General features: G+C 31.9%; 1 protein-coding gene across 1 annotated transcript in view; it reads left to right on the forward strand.

Moving 5' to 3' along the window:
- The window catches only part of LOC127554586 (sodium channel protein type 9 subunit alpha-like), a 128,962-nt gene extending 106,640 nt beyond the window's left edge, over positions 1 to 22,322 (forward strand). Inside the window, exons 23-25 of the mRNA XM_051986231.1 lie at positions 6,962 to 7,066; positions 13,503 to 13,773; positions 20,401 to 22,322. Of these exons, the coding sequence (XP_051842191.1) occupies positions 6,962 to 7,066; positions 13,503 to 13,773; positions 20,401 to 21,584 (1,560 nt within the window). The 3' untranslated portion in view covers positions 21,585 to 22,322. The remainder of the gene's footprint in view (positions 1 to 6,961; positions 7,067 to 13,502; positions 13,774 to 20,400) is intronic.
- Positions 22,323 to 22,868: the final 546 nt, after the last annotated feature.

Genomic DNA, 22,868 nt, shown 5'->3' on the forward strand with positions numbered 1-22,868 from the left:
AGCAAAAATACACACAGAGAGGAAAAATAAGGAACTGGAGCATAATCTATCATGTTTTATTTTATTTATTATTGTTATTTATCAATTAATTACAATTATTTATTAATAATAATTTATTATTATTATTTTTAAAAAGCAAGGTTAGCAATTCTGTTTTCAGACAAAGTGAAAGTAGAAATAAACTTAATAAGGAAGGAAACTACATCTTGCTAAAAGGTACATTGAGCAGGGATTCTTAAACTTTTTCCATTTATGACCCCTTTTCACAGGATGAATTTTCATCTGACCTTGGATATATAGGTGCATAAAATGAGTATACAAATCAAACTTTTACTGATAATGAATCATCATTTTATGACTCCCACTTTCAGCTGCAAAATTCTATAAGGGTTTGCAAACCACACTGTAACAAGCTGGTCCATAAACACTGAAGTGATATCAATATTAAATATATATGCACAAATATCCAAATTCTTAAACAAGAATTTAAGTGAGTAACACAAATAGAAAGCAAAACTATACTAGTGGGGAACCTCAATTGTCCCTTTTCAGAACTCAATCCAAAGACTAAACAAGAAACTAAGCTTAGTTAAAAAAACAAAAAACAAAAAACTGAATAGAAACAGAAAGAATATGCCTTTTCTTTCAGAAGCATATTGCATCTACACAAAAATAGACCATGAGATAGAGCATATTTTTTTAAATCAAATGTAAAAAGGCAAGAATGTTAAATATTTATTTTGGAGCATAATATAATAAAATTTACATTCAACAAAGGGCAGTAGAAAGATAGATTAAAATTAATTGGAAACTAAATAACTTAATCCTGAAGAGTAAGTGATCTAAGAACAAATCATAGAAATAATCATTCATTCATTAAAGAGAATGACAACAATGAGACAACATTCCAAAATTTATGGGATACACCCAAAGCAGTATTTAGGGGGAAATTCATTTCTTTGATTTCTTACATCAATAAAATAGAAAAAGGACAAGTCAATGAATTTGGCATGTAACTTTTAAAAAAAAGAAAAAAAATTGAAAAAGAATGAAATTTTTTTTTTAAAAAGGGCATCCATATTGAAAATCAAAAGTAAGATTTATAAAACTGAAAGTAAAAAAAAATGATTAAATTGATTTTTTTAAAGAAAGAACAAAATGTCTAGTTGTCTAGTATCTATTGTCAACAACAAAAGTTAAATCACCACAGTTGAAGAAGAAATTAAAGCAATCATCAGGAAATATTTTGCCCAATTATATGCCAATAAATCTGGCAATATAAATGAAATCAATGAATATTTATGGAACATAAATATCTTGGATTAACAGATCAGAAAATAGAAAGGCTAAATAATCCCATGTTAGTAAAATAATTTGGCACAAACATTAATGAACATATTAGAAAAACATTATAGGATTAGATGAGTTGAGGAGGGAATTCTACCAAAAATTTAAACATAAATTCATTCTAATTCTATGTAAACTACTTTGAAAAGTAGGCAAAGAAAGAGTCCTATCAAACTTCTTTAATGACATAAATATGGTGCTTATTCCTAAATCAGAGAAAGAAAATTAGAGGCCTATTTCCCTAATGAATATTGATGCAAAAATTTTGAACAAAATACTTGCAATGTGAGTACAGCAATATATCACAAAGATTAAAGAGTATGACTAGGTGGAATTTATACCAGAATGAAGGACTGGTTCAGTATTAGGAAAATTCTCAATATAATTCACCATATCAATTATAAAACCAACAAATCTTATGATTATCTCAGTAGATGCTGAAAAAGCTTTTAACAAAATACAACATCTATTTCCATTTAAAAACACTAATGGATATAGGAATAAAGGGAGTAATCCTTAAAATGATAAGCCGTTTTTATCTAATACCATCAGCAAGCTTTATCTGTAATAGGGATAAGCTAGAAGCCTGCCCAGTAAGATCAGGAGTAAAGTAAGAATGACAATTATCACCACTATTATTCAATATAGTACTAGAACTATTGTGGATAAGAAAAAGAAATTGAAGTAATGAGAATAGGCATTGAGGAAACAAAACTATCACTCTTTGCAGATGTTGTGATGGTATATTTAGAGAACCCTAGAGCATCAATTTAAAAATTAACAACTTTATCAAAATTGTGGGATGTGATTAAATTTATATAAATTGTCACCATTTATTTATATGACCAACAAAACCCAGCAGCAAGAGATAGAAAGAGAAATTCCACTTAAAATTACTGTGAATAATATGAGATGTTTGGGAGTCTTTTTGCCAACTCAAACCCAGGCACTATATAAACATAATTATAAAACACTATTTCACAGAAATAGTCAGATTTAAACAATTTGAAAAAAATCAATTGCTCATTAGAAGGCCAAGCCAATAAAATCAAAATGACAAATCTGCCTAAATTGATTTACTTATTTAGTGTTATACAATCAAACTCCCTACCAAAAATTTGTCTGAGCTAGAAGAATAACAAATTAATGTGAAGGAACAAAAGATCAAGAATATCAAAAGAACTAAGGAAAAAAATACAAAGGAAGGTGGCCCAGCAATACCAGGTATTAAACTATTATAAAGTAGTAATCATCAAAACTAGCTGGGAATGACTAAGAAATGGAAGAATGGGTCAGTAGAACAAAATCAGTAGAAAAAAGCAGTAAAGGACCAGTGTTTGATATACCCAAAGATGTCAGCTCTTGGAATATTAACTCACTATTTGAAAAAACTTCTGGGAAAACTGGAAAACTAGGATGCTCACTAGATATAGATCTACATCTCATACCATGTATCAAGCTAAGGTTAAAATGGGTACATTATCTAGAAATAAAATGACAGTGTAATCAAATTAGAAAAGCAAGGAATTGTCTACATATTAGAATTATGGAGAGGGGAAGAATTCATAAGCAAGTAAGAGATAGAGAACATTTAGAAATGCAAAATAGATTATTTTGATTATTTTAAATATAAAAGCTTTTGTCCAAATATAACAAATTCATCCAAGATTAGAAGGAAAGCAGAAAACCAGGAAACAATCTTTATAGTAAGTGTTTATAATAAAGACCCCATTTCTTAAACAAATAGAGATCTGAGTTAAATTAATAAAAATACAAGTCATTGATAAATAATCAAAAGACAGACATGAACAGCTATTTTCAGATGAAAACTCAATGCTATCTATAGGCGTATAAAGAAGTGCTCTAAATCACTTTTGGTTAGAGAGATACAAATTAAAGCAACTCTGAAGTACCATCTCATACCTATCAGATTGGTTTATTTGACCAAAAAAAGGAAAATTATAAGTGTTGGAGAGGATGTGAGAAAATCGGAACACTTATGCACTGTTGGCAGAGTAGTAAGCTGATCTAACCATTCTGGAGAGCAATTTGGAAATATTTTCAAAAGGCAACCAAACTAATGATTCTCCAATTGATAAAAGGTCAAAGGATATGAACAGACAATTCTCAGATGAAGAAAATGAAACTATTTATAGACATATGAAAATATGCTCCAAATCATTATTAATCAGAGAAATGCAAATTAAGACAACTCTGAGATACCACTATACACCTGTCAGATTGGCTAGAGTGATAGGGAAAGATAATGTGGAATGTTGGAGGGAATGTGGGAAAACAGGTACACTGATACATTGTCGGTGGAATTGTGAACACATCCAGCCATTCTGGAGAGCAATTTGGAACTATGCTCAAAAAGTTATCAAACTGTGCATACCCTTTGATCCAGTAGTGTCTCTACTGGGCTTATACCCCAAAGAGATACTAACAAAGGAAAAGGGACCTGTATGTGCCAAAATGTTTGTGGCAGCCCTGTTTGTAGTGGCTAGAAGCTGGAAAATGAATGGATGCCCATCAATTGGAGAATGGTTGAGTAAATTGTGGTATATGAACATTATGGAATATTATTGTTCTGTAAGGAATGACCAGCAGGATGAATACAGAGAAGACTGGCGAGACTTACATGAACTGATGCTAAGTGAAATGAGTAGAACCAAGAGATCATTATATACCTCAACAATGATACTGTTTGAGGATGTATTCTGATGGAAGGGGATCTCTTCGATAAAGAGAGCTAATTCAGTTTCAATTGATCAAAGATGGGCAGTAGCAGCTACACCCAAAGAAAGAACATTGGGAGATGAATATAAACTGCTTGCATTTTTGTTTTTCTTCCCGGATTATTTATACCTTCTGAATTCAATTCTCCCTGTGCAACAAGAAAACTGTTCGGTTCTGCACATATATATTGTATCCAGGATATACTGTAACCTATTCAACATGTAAAGGACTGCTTGCCATCTGGGGGTGGGGGTGGAGGGAGGGAGGGGAAAAATCGGAACAGAAGTGAATGCAAGGGATAATGCTGTAAAAAATTACCCTGGCATGAGTTCTATCAATAAAAAGTTATTTAAAAAAAAGAATATTCAGGAAGAAGAATAGGAATTAACAAAGTTTTTTGCCCATACAACTATATGAGGCAAAATCTGCTTGATAACCTAAGGAACCATCACTATATAATCATAAAATCATCAACATTCTAAAATTGTGTTAACAAAACAGAAACTAATTGTGAAGAATAGCCATACCTCTTCTTGTGCCAACAAAGATCTCTTCTTCATCACTTTCATGGCATAGACATCCTCAGTGACTTTTTCCTTCACCACCTGCACATCAGCAAAGTGGCCACAGCCCACCAGACTTTTGACTTCAAAGTCCTTTGGGCCAGGTTGGAGTTCCCATAATTCAGCAATGGTCTCCGAATCTGCACAAGATGGAATAGTTACTTCTAATTAAGTAAGGCGATTGAAACAAATATCTCTTTTTAAAGGAAAAACACTTATTAAGTGTTTCCAGGCTGTCAAAAGATAGTCACTTTACTTCCTCACCAAAGTCATGAATAAAATAAAGTATATAAAATAAGAAAAGAAAAAAAAAGGCAACCAAACTGCATATCCTTTGGTCTAGCAATACTACTGATAGATCTATAACCCAAAGAGATCACGAAACCTTCTCATGGTAGCAAATTATGAAGTGATGCCCATTCATTGGGGAGTGACTGAACATGCTATGGTATATAAATGTATTAGAATAGTATTGTGCAATAAGAAATGAAGAAAATGTTTCAGAAAAACTGGAAAGATTGGTACATACTGATGCAAAGTGAAATGAATAGAGTGAGAAAACCATCATACACAGTATTAGCAACATTGTGTAATGATCAAATATAGTGTCTCAGCTCTTCTCAGCAATAACCAATCCAAGAAAAAGTAAAAAGGACTTCGAAAGGAAAATGCTATTAATTTGCAGATAAAGAGCTGATATGTTCTGAATGAAAATTAAAGCATCTTTTTTCACTTTTTCTTTTTTGCAGTTTATTTATTTCTACTTTCCCAGTTGTAACTAATATGTAAATGTGTTTTACATGATAATATATATATACATACATATATATATGTATCTATATGTATATGCACATTATATCAATCTGCCTACCATCTTTGAAAGAGGGGAAGAAAGGGGGCAGGGAAATTTGGAATTCATATTCTTGTAAAAATGAATGATAAAAAGTTCCTTAATATGCAACTGGAAAAAAAGCAAAATAGCATTTTAAAAAGAAATTTCAGAAGGGTAATTGACAATGTAAAATTTAAGGAATGTGAAATCTGAAAAAGTATTATTTTTCATAAAAATAATATATGAACTTCTAGACTATTTTGAGCAAAAAGCCAATTACGAGGATATTGAAAACAACTGGATTTGAGAGTGGAGGAACTTTTACCAGAGTCCTAAACCCCATTATATCTTAGAGTTGTCATTTATTCAACTGATTCCAACAAGTATTTATTAGGTACTTATTACATTGAGAACATTGTTTTAGGTACTAAGAGAAATGAATAAAGCAATTATTATTAAAATTTGTCTATGAGCCAGGTGCTGTGCTAGTAGAGATATAAAATACAGTTAAGACATAGTTTGTTCTATTTATTGTATGTTTAGAAAAGGGAATGAGAAATTTTCATAGATACTATCTGTGCATTGAGGTACCTAAGTGACATATTGGATAGAGTGCTAGAGTTTGAGAAGGCATGAGTTCAAATCTGGGCTTAGTAGTTGTGTGATGCAGGAAAATTTACTTGTCTGCCTCAGGTTCTTCATCTGTGAAATGGAAATAGTAACAGCACATTCCTCCTATGATTGTTTCAAGCATAAAATGAGATAACAGTTGTTAAGTGCAGACCCAATCTTAAAAGCACTATATAAAAGCTAGCTATTATATGTGTACATGGACACATATTCACATGTAAATATATTGAATATAAACTTATATACATGTATAATGATGCTAGGTGGCTTAGTTCAAAAAGCATGAGGCTTACAGACAGGAAGACATATTTTAGATCAACTCTAGGCTGATTAGCAGTATGATTCTGAGCAAATCATTTAATTCTGTTTGCCTCAGTTTCTTCATCTATCAACTGAGTTAGAGAAGAAAATAGCAGGAAATGCAAACAATTCCAGTATTTTTGCCAAGAAAATATTAGATAGGATCATGAAGAGTCCGACACAATTGAAAATAACTAAATAACAAAAGTGGAATTCTCGGAAAGGCAACAATACTAGACAGAAAATGAAGAATATGGCTAAATCACACCTAGGTTAATGCACCGTCAGATGATGAATCTTTCTGTCATTCTTATCCTATTCAGTCTGGGTAGTCTGTCTTTGTATCCTTATACAAACAAACATAGAGCTAGATGAAAATACATTAATGCCTTAAGAAAGGATTTTTTAATTATGTTTTAGTCTTATGAGAGTTTCAATTTAAAGAAGCCAAATTCTCTACTCCAGTGACTCATAAAATGAATATTAGTTGACTGGAAGAAATTGAGACAAAAATATTATTTTGATAGTTTTCTTTTTTTTTTTAATTTACATTGGTGGCCTAGGTATCCTCATGACAAAGAATCAGAAGAAATACTATCATTTGATGAAAAAGTTGGGGCATGGGAAACTCCAAAAGCCAGTACCTCGGCCAAGGGTAAGGAAAATAACAATCTCTCAACCAGATTTTGCCAATCTCTCTTTTTTTCATTTTTACCATATGTCAGAATGGTGTTATATTAATAATTTATATTTTTAGACTATATCTCAATTCTGCTGGCCTTTTTTGTAGTATAAAAATTATAGTTATTTCTGTTCTTCAGTAATTTAAGTGTGTGCTTCCTCTACAAACATTAGGTTTAACTTTCTCATTCCCTAAAGTGATTTATTTCCTGAATTACTGTGACCAAAAAAAAAAAAATCAAAACTTCATGCAATGAGCCTTCCAGCAATACTGATCCTGAATTGCTAGGCCATGGATGTTTCTCTATTTAAAGCTTTTTCAACTTGATGGGACCTAATGAAGTTTGTGCCACATAGGCATAGCCTTTGATTGTGAAGGATCATGCCATAATCCAATGAAGTATCATTGTAAGACTTTAGTTGATAATATGACCTCTAAAGGAATGTAAAAAGTATACTGAACACAACATCTTCTCAAAATGAAAAGCATTTATGAAATACTTACCATGTACCAGAGACTATGTGGAAAGTTAGAATATAAATACAAAAATGAGAGTTTCAGCAAATTGGGAATTACTAGCCACAATAGAAAACTTTGGTCTGGGAAATCATAAAGAATGATAGAACAGTCTGTTAATACATATTTTCTTTTTTAACATTCACTTTTAAAATTTTGAGTTTCAAATTTTATTCCTTCCTCATTCCAGCCTCTATCTACCCATTGAGAAGTCAAGCAACATGATAATCATTATACATGTGATGTCTTGTAAAATTTATCTCCATATTAGCCATGTTGACAAAAATAAAAATAAAATGAAAAACAGTATACTTCAATCTGAGTTCATCACTTTACTTTCTGGATATGGAGAGCATTTCTTATCATTAATACTTTGGAATATCTTTGATTATTGCATTGACTAAAGTAGCTAAGTCTTTCATAATTGATCTTCATTACAATATTGTTGTTATTATGTACAGTATTCTCCTGGTCCTGCTTGCTTCACTTTACATTATTTCATATAAATCTTCTTAGGTGCTTTAAAAATATATCCTGCTCATCAAAAATATAACCTTCTAGCATAATAAAATCCCATCACAATAACATAACACAACCTATTCAGTCATGCCCCAATTAATAGAATAATCCTCTCAATTTCCATTTCTGCCACAACAAAAAGAGCTGCTCTAAATATTTTTGTACCTATAAGTCCTTTTCCTTTGGTATCTTTGGGATATTAACTTAGTTTGTAGTATTGCTTTATTAAAGAGTATACAAAATTTTATTATCCTTTGGTCATAATTCCAAATTGTTCTCTAGACCTGTCAGACCAGTTCACTACTCTATCAACAATTCATTTTTTCTAAATTCTGTACAGCATTTGTCACTTTCCATTTTGTCAGCTTAGCCAGTCTGATAATTGGTTTTTTAAATATTTTAATTTAAAATTTGCTAATTTTTAGTAAATTTGAGGATTTTTCCATGACTATTAATATCTTGAATTTCTTTTCCTGAAAATCACTTTCATGTCTTTGATCATTTATCAAGTTGGGAATAACTCATTTTTATACATTTGGCTCAGTTCCTTATATATTTAAGGAATAAGGTTCTTATCAAATAAATTTGCTATACTTTTTCTTAGTTCAATAATTAATTCCATTAATATTTCTTGATTTACTTGCATCCTATTATTTTACAATAGCTAGGGGGCTTATGGATCATTAAGTATAATGCCTTATACAACCCTTATGTCCCATAAAGTATTTGTGGTCTTAGAAAATCATCCAAAAATCTATTGGAAAGAATTCATAGCTTTAGCAAAACTATAGGATATAAAATAAAGTTATACAACTCATTAGCATTTCTATATATTACTGCCAAAAACCATCAGCAAGAAATAAAAATAGGAATTCCATTTAAAATTACTGCAGACAAAATAAAATACTTGGGGGCCAATCTGCCAAGACAAACCCAAGAACTACATAAACACAATTACAAAACACTTCTGGCACAAAGTCAGATCTAAACAATTGGGAAAATATCAATTGCTCATGAATTCTGCTTAAATTGGTCTACTTGTTCAGTGCCATACCAATCAAACTGCCAAAAATTATTCTGTAGAACTAGAAAAAAAAATAATAACAAAATTCATCTGGAAGAACAAAAGAATGTTAAGGGAATTAATGAAAAAAAAATACAAAGAATGGTGGCCTAGCAGTACCAAACCTAAAACTATGTTATAAAGTAACAGTCATCAAAACCATTTGGTACTGGCTAAGAAATAGATGGTGGATCAGTGGAATAAATTAAATACACACAACACAATAATCAAGACCTTCAGTAATCTAATATCTGATAAACCCCCCAAACTCCAGCTTCTGGAATCAGGACTATTTGACAAAAATTGCTAGGAAAACCAGAAAATAAGAAACTCGACATAAATCTACATCTCACACTGCATACCAAAATAAGGTCAAAATGGGTACATGATTTGGGCACAAAGTATGATATCATAAACAAATTAAGAAAGCAAGGGATAATTTATCCATCATATATTTGAAGAAGGGAGGAATTTATGACCAAAGAAGAACAAGAGAGCATTATGGAAGGCAAAAAGGACTACTTTGATTATATTAAATTAAGACGTTATTACACAACAAAACTAACAGGACCAAGATTAAAAGGGAAGTACAAGGCTGGGAAAAAAATCTTTATAGTCAGTGTTTCTGACAAACTCTTGTTTCTAAATATATAAAGAACTATATCACATTTATCAGAATACAAGTTCCCAACTTATAAACGGTATGAACAGACAATTTTTAGGTGACAAAATTAAAGTCTTCTGTAATTATGTGAAAAAAAGTTCTAAATCACTATTGATGAGAGAAATACACATTAAAACAACTCTAAGGTAACATCATATACCTCTCAGATTGATTAAAATACAAGAAAATAAAATGATAAATGTTGGAGAAGATGTGGCAAAACTGGGACACTAATGCATTGTTGGTGGACATGTGAAATGATCTAATCTTTCTGAAGAACAATTTGATACTATGCCCAAAGTAGCAGTGCTATGACTGGGTCTGCATGCCAAGGAAATCATAAAGGAAAGAAGGGGACCCACATGAGCAAAAATGTTTATAGCAGCTTTTCTTGTGATAGCAAAGAATTGGAAAAATTTTAGATGCTCAGCAATTAGGGAATGGCTGAATAAGTTGTGGTATATGAAGATAATGAAATATTATTGTTCTATAAAAATGAACAAACTGATTTTAGAAAGGCCTAGAAAGATTTACATGAACTAATGCTGAGCAAAACAAGCATAACCAGGCATACATTGTACACAATAACAGCAAGAACGTGTGATGATCAACTGTGAAAGACTTGGATCTTCTCAGTGGTTCAGTGATCCAAAGCAATACCAATTGACTTTGGACAGAAAAATAACTATGGAGACTGAAAATAAATAAACATTTTCTATATTCACTTCTTTTTTTCTGTTTTTTTTTCCCTCTCTTCCATAGTTCTCTTTTGCTCTGGTTTTTCTTCTCCCAACATGATTCATAAAAAGCAATATGTATTAAAAAATAAACTAATTTAAAAAATAAACTGTGGAAACAAACACAGGCAAAACAGGACAATATAATCTGTAGTATTATGGTTTTGTAGCATATATAACCCTCCAACAAGTGGATCTACAAGGAAAGCAAGAGGACATAAAAGGGAAAAAAAATGATAGTCATATTGCATTAAAAAAACAAACAAACAAACATGAAATGCCCCTCTGTTTGAGTACTCTTCCACCATGTGTTCCATTCATATTTGTCTTTTCTGCATTTACTTCTTACCCATAAGTGTTTCCCATGTTTGTAGCTTCCTGTACTTCTTTAATTTGCATCTGCTCTTCTAACTGCTGTTATAAATATTTATTTGTAAGGTTATTTGTCACAGGTTTAAGAGAGAAATGTTTTATTGATACTTTTCTTACTATGCCATTGCATTAAATTCTTTGCTTTGAACTTAATCCTCTCTCTGGTTGACTAGTAAAAGAATAAACATCTCAGTAGGAGGATAGTAAGATAAAAATTTTGAGTCAATGTGTTCCCACAGAGAATGTTGAGCTTGGTATAGCTTTGATCAAGGGCTCACAGTTAAGTTCGAAATAATAATGCCATATCTATGTTTTCTCCACAAAGTTATGGAAGATGCTAAATGAAAGAATGAGAGCCTGAAAAACAAATACTTATTGAAATCCATGTGAACTATCTATAGGTATTCCTATGTTCCACCAGTTTAGTAATTATGTTAAAAGAAGGAAATAAGTTTATGCTGGCAAGATTTGCTCAAAAAGAATCATGATATTTTTTAACAGTTCCTGTTTCCCTTTCTAAAGCATCTAAAAACTATAATGCATTCTGAAATAGTTTCTAGGGTTTGAATTCAAGTTTACCAGCTCATTTTACATTGTTTAATTTCTGGCTTTTTTTTTTTCATGTCAGTCATTTCTGTGTATAATCCTTTTGTATCCATTCAATGAATTTTGCCTTGAAACAAACAAAAAACAGTTATGTTGTAGCTATGTCACATATTTATTTCCTATTTCTACTCACTTCATAGTTTATTACATTCATACATTCATTATATTAGTCAACCATTATGTAGCTGATAAAATATTTTATTTTCAACTTTGTGCATATACAATAAATACTTTTATGAATATTTTGATTTATATGGTAGCATTCTTCTTGTCTTTGATCCTCTCTCTCTCTCTCTCCTCCTCTCTCTATCCTTCCCTTTCCCTCTCTCCCCCACCCCCATTAAGGAAAGTGGGAAGGAGGATAAGCATCATTAAAGATTGAAATAGAGCCCTTTTCTCCTCAGAAATTACAAAACAGTGTCTGAAAGTATGGCTGCATTCTAAAGAAGGGAGAATGGCTTTATTTAAAGTATAAAATTTAAATGGGTTTCAACAAGTGAATTAATCCATTTTCAGAAAATATGATACAGAAATGTGATTCAGAAAATCCATCATTTTTTTTGTAAAAGTCACATGGCTGGCCATTATGTTTATTCTACTGTACTTAACAGTATGCCACAAACACAATATTTAATGTCCCAGGATACTGATTGGTGTGATTGAAGTGTAGAAAAATGCCATTAAGGAAGTACCTAATGGTCTGTCATGTAATATGGAGAGTGTATTAAAGACAAATCAAAGGAAAAAAGATTTATATTACACTATGTTAAGTGCTTCACAATCATTATTCATTTAACCCTTACACAACTCTAAGATATAGGTGCTATTATTGTCTCTATTTTATATATGATGAAAATGAGATAAACTTGGACTAAATGGCTTGTCAGGATCACAAAGTTAATATGGGTCAAAGGTCAGATCTTTCTAATTCCAGGACCATGTGCCACCTAAGTAAGTTGGGTTGTAACTCAGGAAAAGTAAATCAATATTGAGGGCAGATAGGTATCCATTTAATCTCTCTTTATTTATCTGGAATTTATTTGCCTATTAACTATTTTTATTCTATCAGAAAACAGACTTGATAGACATTCTTATTATGCCTTCATTATTTCACTATAATTTCCCCAAAAAATTGTATTATTGGAGCAATGTGAAATGAATTTGTAACAGATATTGAAGTATGTTCTCTTATCTTAGAGATTTGCATTTATAAATTTCCAAACTCACTCCCAGAACTTAACAGAATGTATTATGCCTAATAGGCGAAATCTGATTGCTGATTTTATTAAATCATGAATATAATATTCAAGCTCTAGGCAATTTAGTAGCTCAATATTTTTAAATGAATTTTTAAACATATTGTTTTACAAAACAGTATATTATTTCTATAATTATGTCTCAGTACTAGATACATGAAGGAATTAGTGAGCCAAATTATATATGAGGATTGCTATGGAGAATACATTTTGATACAAATATTTTTGTTTAATAGCTCTGATGTAAAGAAAGTAAAATTTGAAAAGAAAATTAGTATAATATTATGTACATTATGAAACACTGAGAAAAAGACAGTACTGATTTCCTTCAAGGAATTCAGTAGTGCATTTAGATCTATTTACAGATCATTAACACCCTGATGAAGAAGTTAGAGGAAAAAATGAGATAAATCATTTGTTACTACTTTACTAGTATTAATTGAAGATCGATTGTTGATACTATAATGATATACTACAGGCAAAAAAATATATATATATGTATATACATACATATATATATATATATATATATATTTCTCATGTGCCTTATATGTGAGTCTCTAAATTTTCTTGAATCTGATCAAATGGGTCAAAACATACAATTATGGTTTAATTAAATGAATATTGTGAGTCTAATGATGTTAATTACATTTTGATATTCACTCCATTATCGCAGAACAAATTTCAGGGATATGTATTTGACCTAGTCAACAAAGATGCCTTTGAGATCATCATTGTCGTACTCATCTGTCTTAATGTGGTGACCATGATGGTGGAAACAGATAACCAGGATACCTATACAAGAAACATTTTGTATCAGATCAACCTGGTGTTCATTGGCCTCTTTGCGGGAGAATGTGTGCTCAAACTCGTCGGTCTCCGCCAATACTATTTTACCATAGGCTGGAACATCTTTGATTTCCTGGTGCTCCATCTCTCCATTATGGGTAAGGATGTTTGCTTATCATATGTCAATTTAGACTGTTCTTAAATCAGGCAAGAAAGACCTTAATTATTTTTTTTAAACTTTTTCCAAAATATTTGGAAGTTTTGAACAGTTTTGAAGGGGGGGTCACAAAAGTCCTATGTTGATTCATGCTTTTAGTTCTGGGGCAAAAGTGGAAGGAAATAAATAAATCAGTAAAAGTTATCTCTAAGTGTAGAGATAGAGAAGAAAACTATGAAGATGTGCCAGTCTCCATGCTGGTAACAGAGCTGTAGTCATTCTTAAATATTATTTGTCTCCTTTGAAGGTAGTTTATTAATTCTAGAAAGGCCAGGCACATCAATTAAAACAAAACATTTACAATTATATTTTGAAATTAAAAAAAAATGTTAATACTACCTCTATTTTATTTCTATTATTAAAAAGGAACTGCTGGAATAAATGAACTTAATTATTTGAGATATTCTTAAATACTAACATTTTCTAATATGAGAATAACGACAGAAATTTGTATTCTTTTAGCATGCTTGAAGAAAAATTTTACAGCAAAATTGCTGTATAAATTACAGGACTGAGGCTTGAGTGAGGACAATAATTTCAAGCACAGTATAACAGAATTGTACTACTTCTCATTCAACTGTATGAGTGAGTGGGACCTAATACAATAACATAAAGTTGAATAGAGAAATCTAAAGACTGATGCTTGGATTCCAATGAACTTACCTCACAAATGTAAAATAGATAATAGTTCATCATAAAAAGTTTCAAGGATTTAGTGGATTTCAAGTTCAATTTGAGTCAAAAGTTTGACATAAACAAACAGAACACTACAGCTATCCCTGAAAATACATTGTGTATGTGTGTATATGTGTATGTGATAGAGAGAGACAGAAACAGAGAGAGAAAAGAGAGATGGCATGAGAAAAAGAGAGGAGAGAGAGGGAGACTGTGGAGGAAGAGAAACAGAGAAACAGAGAAAGACAGAGGTAAAGACAAACACACAGAGAGAGGAAGAGAGTCTTGCTGTACTTTACCTTGATTAAATCATATATGGAGGACTGTGTTCAATTCTGGTGCCAAAGTTCAAGAAAGATAATGGTAACCATATTAGTAAATGGGTGAGTAACAGGGCAAACATCCAAGAGATCATGATAAATGAGTATTGCCTGGAGGATTAATTGAAGATGTTTATTCTAAAAAGAGAGAAAGAGAAAACTGAAGAGATATGAAATCAACTAATTGTTAGGATTCCCTGTATAAGAGATATTAAAACTTATTCTACTTAGTTCCGGACAATAGAAGCAGGAACTATAGGTGGAAGCTCCGGGAAAGATTTGGTCTTGATATAAGGAAAAATCTACTCATAATTAAAACTATCCCAAATGTAATGAGCTTCTTAGAAGGTAGCAGACTCCTCTCAACTCTTCAGATAAAGACTGGATGACCACTTTTTAATGATTAATGCATTTTTATCTTTGTATCACAAGCACTGAATTTAATATATGTTATGATTATAACTGAATACTATAGAGAAAATTCTTCTTAAGATTCAGACTGTCCTATATGATCTCTGATTTCCTTCGTAATTCTCTATATCTGTGTCTCAGTATTTAGGATTCTCCATTTTAGAACTTGGGTATTGAATTTTATGCTGATGTTGCATAGATTCAACCTAATATATGACAGATCCTGTGGTAAGCTCTAGGGATAAAAAGAAAAGCACTAAATAGTCCCTGATATCAAAGACCTTATAGTCTGATAAAAGAGACAGTATTCAAAAAAAAAAAAACTTGTGAAAACAAGGTACATAGAAAATAAATTAGAAATAATCAACAGAGAGAAAGCACTAGAAATAATAGGAATTGGAATAAGCTTCGGGACTGAAGAAATGCAGGAATCCCAATCGGTAGAGATGAGGAAGGAGGGCATCCTAGTCATAAAGACAGCTAGAGAAAATGGCAGGAATAGAGAGCCATCTTCTTTGAGAAACATTTAAAAAGACAGTGTCATTGGATCATAAAGCACATTTAGGGAAGGCAAAAGTCAAGTTTTAAGAAGAATATAAAGGACAGCAGTAAAAATTATGTTGAAGCCAAATGTAATTTCTTTCTGTCACATGTCTAGGCCTAATATTCATGAAGGATATTAAAGAATACCACTACTTTACCAGCTTTAGTTAAATCAAAATCATGATGTCATACTTTGAATACTCTGCCAATCTTCCACAGACAAACAGAATAGTATATACAGATTTTTTAAAGTTATTTAGGGATCACTCCAATCTTTTATTATCTGCAGCCAATATAATTTTTTAATTTTATCTTTCACTAACTCCAACACAAACCTTTAGCCCCAAACTGGATGAACTTTCTCTTTCCTATCTGCATAAAGACATCTTATGTCTTTGTATCTTCATATGCCATGTATTTTATCCCAGATTCCCATTTCTTTATTTCCATCTATTAAAATTCAATCATCATTCATGTAAATTCTAGAAAAAGTAAAGGAAACATCTTTTGTCTACCTAGAGCATGTAGCCAATTCTTCCAAGATATATCAAAGTGGATAACAACTTATCTAGTAATTCACTTGGGTCAAAATGACAATTCTAGAAGAATTTCTTGAGTATTATCAGTGATTCTGAATAATTGGACAAGAAATTCATGGTCAGAGAGACATAACGGTTTCAGTTTTTCTCATTGTTTTTCATCAAAAGTACTGAATGAATAAGAGAAAATAGTAGTTGCAAAACAAACAGCTGAGTAATAATGTGGTACTTGATAATGTGGCATTTGCTAAACTGATAGATAAGATGTCTAATAAACTGATTTAGCTTGCAATATTAAATTGATTGATTCCTGCCCAGAAATGCAATATATATTTTTTGTAAAAGGCTAGTAATATTATAATTGATGAAAATCAAATTAAAAGTTCTTATACTAAGGGTGGGAGTTATAGAAGTCTGACTATATGTAATCCCAAATTTAGACATTATATGGAGGGTTGTTTTTTTTTTTTAAGGAAGGATAGACATTTACTGAAAGTACCAGTAGTAAAACTAACAGATTCAAAGATCTTTACATAAATTGATCAGGAAAGAAGCAACAAATGAGGATCTAGAGATTCTAAGAAAGAAGGGCAAATCTGACTTCATGGTTATTTCTGAAACTTAGATATAGATGAGAATTTAGGGAAATGATATAGTAATAATGAGCAAGAACTTGATCAATACAGTACTTGAAACTTTCCCTCTCTTGCTCTCTCTCCTTTTCTCTGTGTTTGTGTCTCTCGGTATGTGTCTTTCTCTGAGTATCTCTGTCTCAATCTCAATCTCTCTCTATCTCTGTCTGTCTGTCTCTATCATGTTCTCTCACTTTCTCCCCTTCTCCCTTCCTCCCTCCACCTTCTTTCTTGCCTCACTCTTTCCATCTCTGAGGTCAATAGAATGATGATATTTGGAAACAAAACTACTTACTTAATAGTTTTCTCTGAAAAGAATATAATCTTTACAGAAGAAATGACAGAACCAAAATGATTAACCAAGAAGTGATATCAAAGATACATGAAGAGATAGTAAGAAAACATCTGCCTATCCATTTTCATAGCCCAGATGAGCTGCATCCTTGTATACTGAAACATCTGGCAGATGTGATTGTTATGTGACTGTCAATAATTGAAAGATTATAGGAATCAAAAAATAACAGATCATAAATTGATAACCAGACTTCAGAAACTATCTATTCCTTCTTCTAATCTACTAATTCTAATATGGATGATATATTGGGATGTGCACCTGAGGAGCGAATGTTAGAAGCATGTCTACAAAAGACCATGGAAACACCAATATACTACAAACTTCATATCGCTACAGAAAAAATTCAAAGGCATGCTCCTTTTCAATATTTAGGATATGAAATATATCCTAAGGCACTTACACTACAAAAACTGTCTTTAAGAACAGAGAGGTTGAACACCTTAAATGATTTCCAAAAATCAATAGGAGATATCCAATGGATGCGTCCAGTGTTAGGTTTAACTACCAATCAATTGCAACCCCTATATGACATTTTAAGGGGAGACACTGCTTTAAATTCACCATGCCAGCTTACAAAAGAAGCTCGAGAGGCTTTGAGAGAAGTTGAACTGGCTTTATCTAATGCGGTTGAAAGAATAACTCAAAAACCCTTGGAAATATATTATCTTGATTGCAAGTCTGGCACTTTCCTTCTAACACAAGGCTGGAGAAGGACAAAAATGTCTTAATTTGCGAAAATAAGAGGGAGGCAGAATAGAATTTTCCACAATAGGCCATGGATTTTTATTTTCACCTTGATTTTAAGACAAATAATAGGATGAATGATTGACAAGATGCTTGATAAACATCTAGAGAAGGAAGTGGTCTTTACAAAGATTCATCATGGATTTATTCAAAATAGTTCATGTCAGACTCACTTCATTTTTGATAGCATTACTAGACTAATAGAAGAGGGGAATACTGTGAATGTACTTTACTAGATTTAAACAAAGTTTTGGTAAAGTATCTCATATTAATCTTATACTAAAGGTAGAAAGAGAATATAGATTATTTGAGAATACAATAAATTGAATTTAAAACTGCTTGGATAGCTAAACTTTTTTTTCATTTTTTTATTATAGCTTTTTGTTGACAAAACATATGCATGGGTAATTTTTCAACACTGACCCTTGCAAAAACTTCTATTCCAACTTTTCCCCTCCTTCCCTCCACTCCCTCCCCTAGATGGCAGGTAGTCCCATACATGTTAATATATTAAAGTATAAGTAAAATACAATATATGTATACATGTTTATGCAGTTATCTTGCTGCACAAGAAAAACCAGATTTAGAAAGAAGGTAAAAATGACCTGAGAAGAAAAACAAAAATGCAAGCAAACAATCACAGAAAGAGTGGAAATACTATGTTGTGGTCCATACTCATTTCCTAGTGTTCTTTTGCTGGATATAGCTGGTTCTGTTCATTACTGACCAATTGGAAAAGATCTGGATTCTCTCATTGTTGAAGATAACCACTTCCATCAGAATATATCCTCATATAGTATTGTTGTTGAAGTGTATAATGATTTCCTGATTCTGCTCATTTCACTTAGCATTAGTTCATGTAAGCCTCTCCAAGACTCTGTCTGTATTCATCCTGTTGGTCATTTCTTACAGAACAATAATATTCCATAACATCCATATACCACAACTTATTCAGTCATCCATTCAATTTCCAGTTTCGAGTCACTACGAAGAGGGCTGCCGCAGACATTTTTGCACATACAGGTCCCTTTCCCTTCTTTAATATCTCTTTGGGAAATAAACCCAGTAGTAATACTTCTGGATCAAAGGATATGCACAGTTTGATAATTTTTTGAGTATAGTTCCAAGTTGCTCTCAAGAATGGTTGGATCTGTTCACAACTCCACCAACAATGCATCAATGTCTCACTTTTGGATAGCCAAACTTAAAGAGTTGATTAACAATTCACAGTCAGAATGACAAGAATACTGCAGGAGAGAACATGAGAGGTCCATGCTTGGCCCCATCCTAATTAATATTTGTCTGTGACTTGAAAAAGGTATAAATGCTATGGTCACCAAACTTTCAGTTAATACAAATTTAGGAAGAATAATACCTAACACACAAGATGACACAAAATTCAGTGTAAATAAATGTAAAGTCTTTCACTAGAGTTAAAAAAAAAACTTCTATATGTGTAAAATGAAGAAGGTATAATAAACAGCCATTGTATATGAATCAGCAGTGTTATGTGGAAACCAAAATAACTGTTAATGGTAGATTATATTAAGAGACATATACTCTAGGAGAAAGATAATAGTTCACTGTACTGTCTTTATCCTACATCATCTAAAGTAATGGGATTCGTGGTTTAAGAATTGCATTAATAAATGGGAAGAAGCCTAGAAGAGAGCAGCCTTAATAATGGCGAAGGACTTTGAACTTCAAATATCAGATAAGGGAAATTGGCATATTTAGCCTAAAGGTGGCTCATGAGGTAGAAGCAGCTTTCTTTACCTATTTTAAAGGTAATCATACAAAAGAAGGATAAGATTTGTTCTCTTTGGCCCCACAAGTCAGAATTAGGAATAATGAAATGAAGCTGCAGAAAGAGATTTAAACTTGTTGTCACACACACACACACACACACACACACACAGACACACACACACTCACCCTCCCCCCCAAAAAAAACTACCCCAAAATAAAATGGGTTGTTTTGAGAGGCAAGTCTGACTTAAAAGTCATATTTTATTGGAAATTCTTTCCACTTTTCAAATCTGGTCTCTTGATTTATTCCTCCCACTTCTTTATACCTGTGTTTCAACTTCTAAAAGAAATCTACCACTCTTAATGATATTCCTTCTCTTCAGTCATTATCTGACTCTATTGTCTTTGAAGAGTTTAGAAAAGCAAGCAAGTTCTATTTATGTTTGCCTTTTTGAATCTCACATTTATCCAAGGTAACTAAAAAGGATTATGTACATTGGCCTGACTTACTTCTCAAAGAAGCAAGAGAAGAAAAGCAAATCCAAGATTTATGAACTATGTCGGATACTTAAACATGTTCCTTTTCATATTTTTCTACAGTTATATTACAACTTCAGTTGACAGATAAATATTTCCTGACTTATGCCCAGATGCAAGTAATTCGTCTCATCAGATGTGGACGAGTCCTGAATTTCATTAAAGGAACCAAGAGCATAGGTGTGCTAATCCATGCTCTGATGCTGTCCCTTCCTACTTTGTTGAATATTGTGCTTTTGCTTCTCTTAGTTATGTTTATCTATGCTATCCTTGGAATGTCTCACTTTGCCTATGTTAAAAAGGATGCGGGAATTAATGACATGTTCAACTTTGAAACCTTTAGCAACAGTATACTTTGCCTCTTCCAAATTACCACATTTGCTGGTTGGGATGGCCTGCTAGAACCAATTCTTAACACAGGTCCACCAGATTGTGACCCTGAAAAAATTCACCCAGGAAGTTCTGTGAAAGGAGATTGTGGAAATCCCTCCTTGGGGATTTTATATTTTGTGAGTTATATTATTATATCCTTTCTGGTGCTTGTAAACATGTTCATTGTTGTTATCCTGGAGATTTGCAGCATTGTAACTGAAGAAAATGCTCAAGCTCTGAGTGAGGGTGCTTTTGACAATTTTTATGAGGTTTGGAAGCAGTTTGATCCCAGTTCTACCCATTTCATACACTACAGTCAGCTTTCTGAATTTGCTGCTTCACTGGATCCACCACTTCTTATAGCAAAACCAAACAAAATTCAGCTCATAGTCATGGATCTGCCTATAGTCAGAGGTGATCGAGTTTTCTGTACTGATGTCTTAATTGCTTTTACAAAGTATGCTATGGGAGAAAATATAGAGTTTGACTGCCTCCATTTACCAATGCGTAAGCAGTTTCTATCATCTTGTATTTTTGAAATTTCTTATGAACCAGTTACAACTACTCTAAAACGAAAACGAGAGGAGGTATCAGCTTTTGTTATTCAGCGTGCTTTTCGACGTTTCTGCTTAAAGCAAAATGTGTTAAGCATATATAATGTCAAAAATGAAGAAAGGGAAAAGCTGGCTGTTAAAGAAGACATAATATTTGATAATGTTAATGAGAATTCCTCTCTAGAGAAAGTAGGTGATCTGAACCCTTCTACCAGTCCCATATCTTTGAATAGTGGGATAGAGCAAGACAGAGAGAAACATGAAACAGATCAAAAAGAAAAGGAAGACACAGGCAAAACTGACAGGGAAAAGAGAAAATAGGAATTCCATTTTGAAAATAATTGGTTACACTATATAAAAGAGACACACCAATAAACAAAAAACCAAAACATGTTAATGCTTCTAACAGTGTAGAAACTTCATTGAATTGAGTATTAAAACAACTTTGGTAAATATTGGTCTATTTGCACTGATTTACATATGGTCAGAAAAAATAAAAAGGCTTTTCAGAATGGGAGAGATCATGGACTGAGAAGTAGAATCCACAGTGTGGTGCTTTATATAGCATAGATGATATATAAATATTTGTCAACAAGGTTTTTCTCAAGCTTTCACAAGTTAAAATGAGTCACTTCTTGTCTAGAAAGTATCTGAAGCTTATATATCATGAATATATGTTTGTCTTGCGAAACTACTGTCATATTTCTCTGCCTACCAACAAGAACTAGATATCTTAAGTATTCCTTTGTAAAGAATATGGAGATATAACTTTTGGTCTCTCACCCTTATTTTCCTTATATATATATCTGTCCTGTGAAATTATAGAACAATGAAATATTGATTAATATGATAATCATTCTCTTTACCCCCTCTCCAAAAAACCTTGTACTTTATATATTTTTTTTATATTTATTTACCTATGTGCTAGCTTTCCCCCAATAGAATGTAAGCTTTCTGAAGAAGGCAAAGTTTTTTTTTATTTATTTTGTCTTTCTGTTCCTAACACAGAATCTAATAAATAGTATATGCTTAATAAATGTTTGTGAATTTAATTATGAATTATTCTTTTGCTACCATAATTAAATATCACTTATTGCCATCAGTTTCCCTAAAACCAATGCCTAATTGCTAAAGTATTTTGAGAATAATTTTACTAGACATTATAAAGATAATCTGCCTTTTAATAGTTGTTCAAATGGTAATTGTCAAGTCTTCATCCTACCAAAAGTAATACAATGATTTGTCATACATGCATAAAGTTTAGTCATTTACTTTCAGAATACACTCTCAGATCCTTCTATGCTTACCTTTCACAAGTACTCCATTATCCTATGACAACTTTCTACAATCATTTTTGGTGTTTCCACAATCTGGTTAATTAGCAGAATACTAATTAATTTATAATAGCCTTTCTGCTGATATTAATTCACATCAACAAAATAAAATACAATGATATCCTTTTTAGGTAATTATAATTGGTATATGTTATTTTGGTTTGATATTTTGTGAGATAAATCAGCAATCTAATATAATGTGTTATCAATTTGAACTTCAACAAATGATTTACTGATTTTCATAGATCTATAGATTGCTAAAGCTGGAAAG

Source organism: Antechinus flavipes, chromosome 3, assembly GCF_016432865.1.
Source record: "Antechinus flavipes isolate AdamAnt ecotype Samford, QLD, Australia chromosome 3, AdamAnt_v2, whole genome shotgun sequence".
Lineage (NCBI taxonomy): Eukaryota > Metazoa > Chordata > Mammalia > Dasyuromorphia > Dasyuridae > Antechinus > Antechinus flavipes.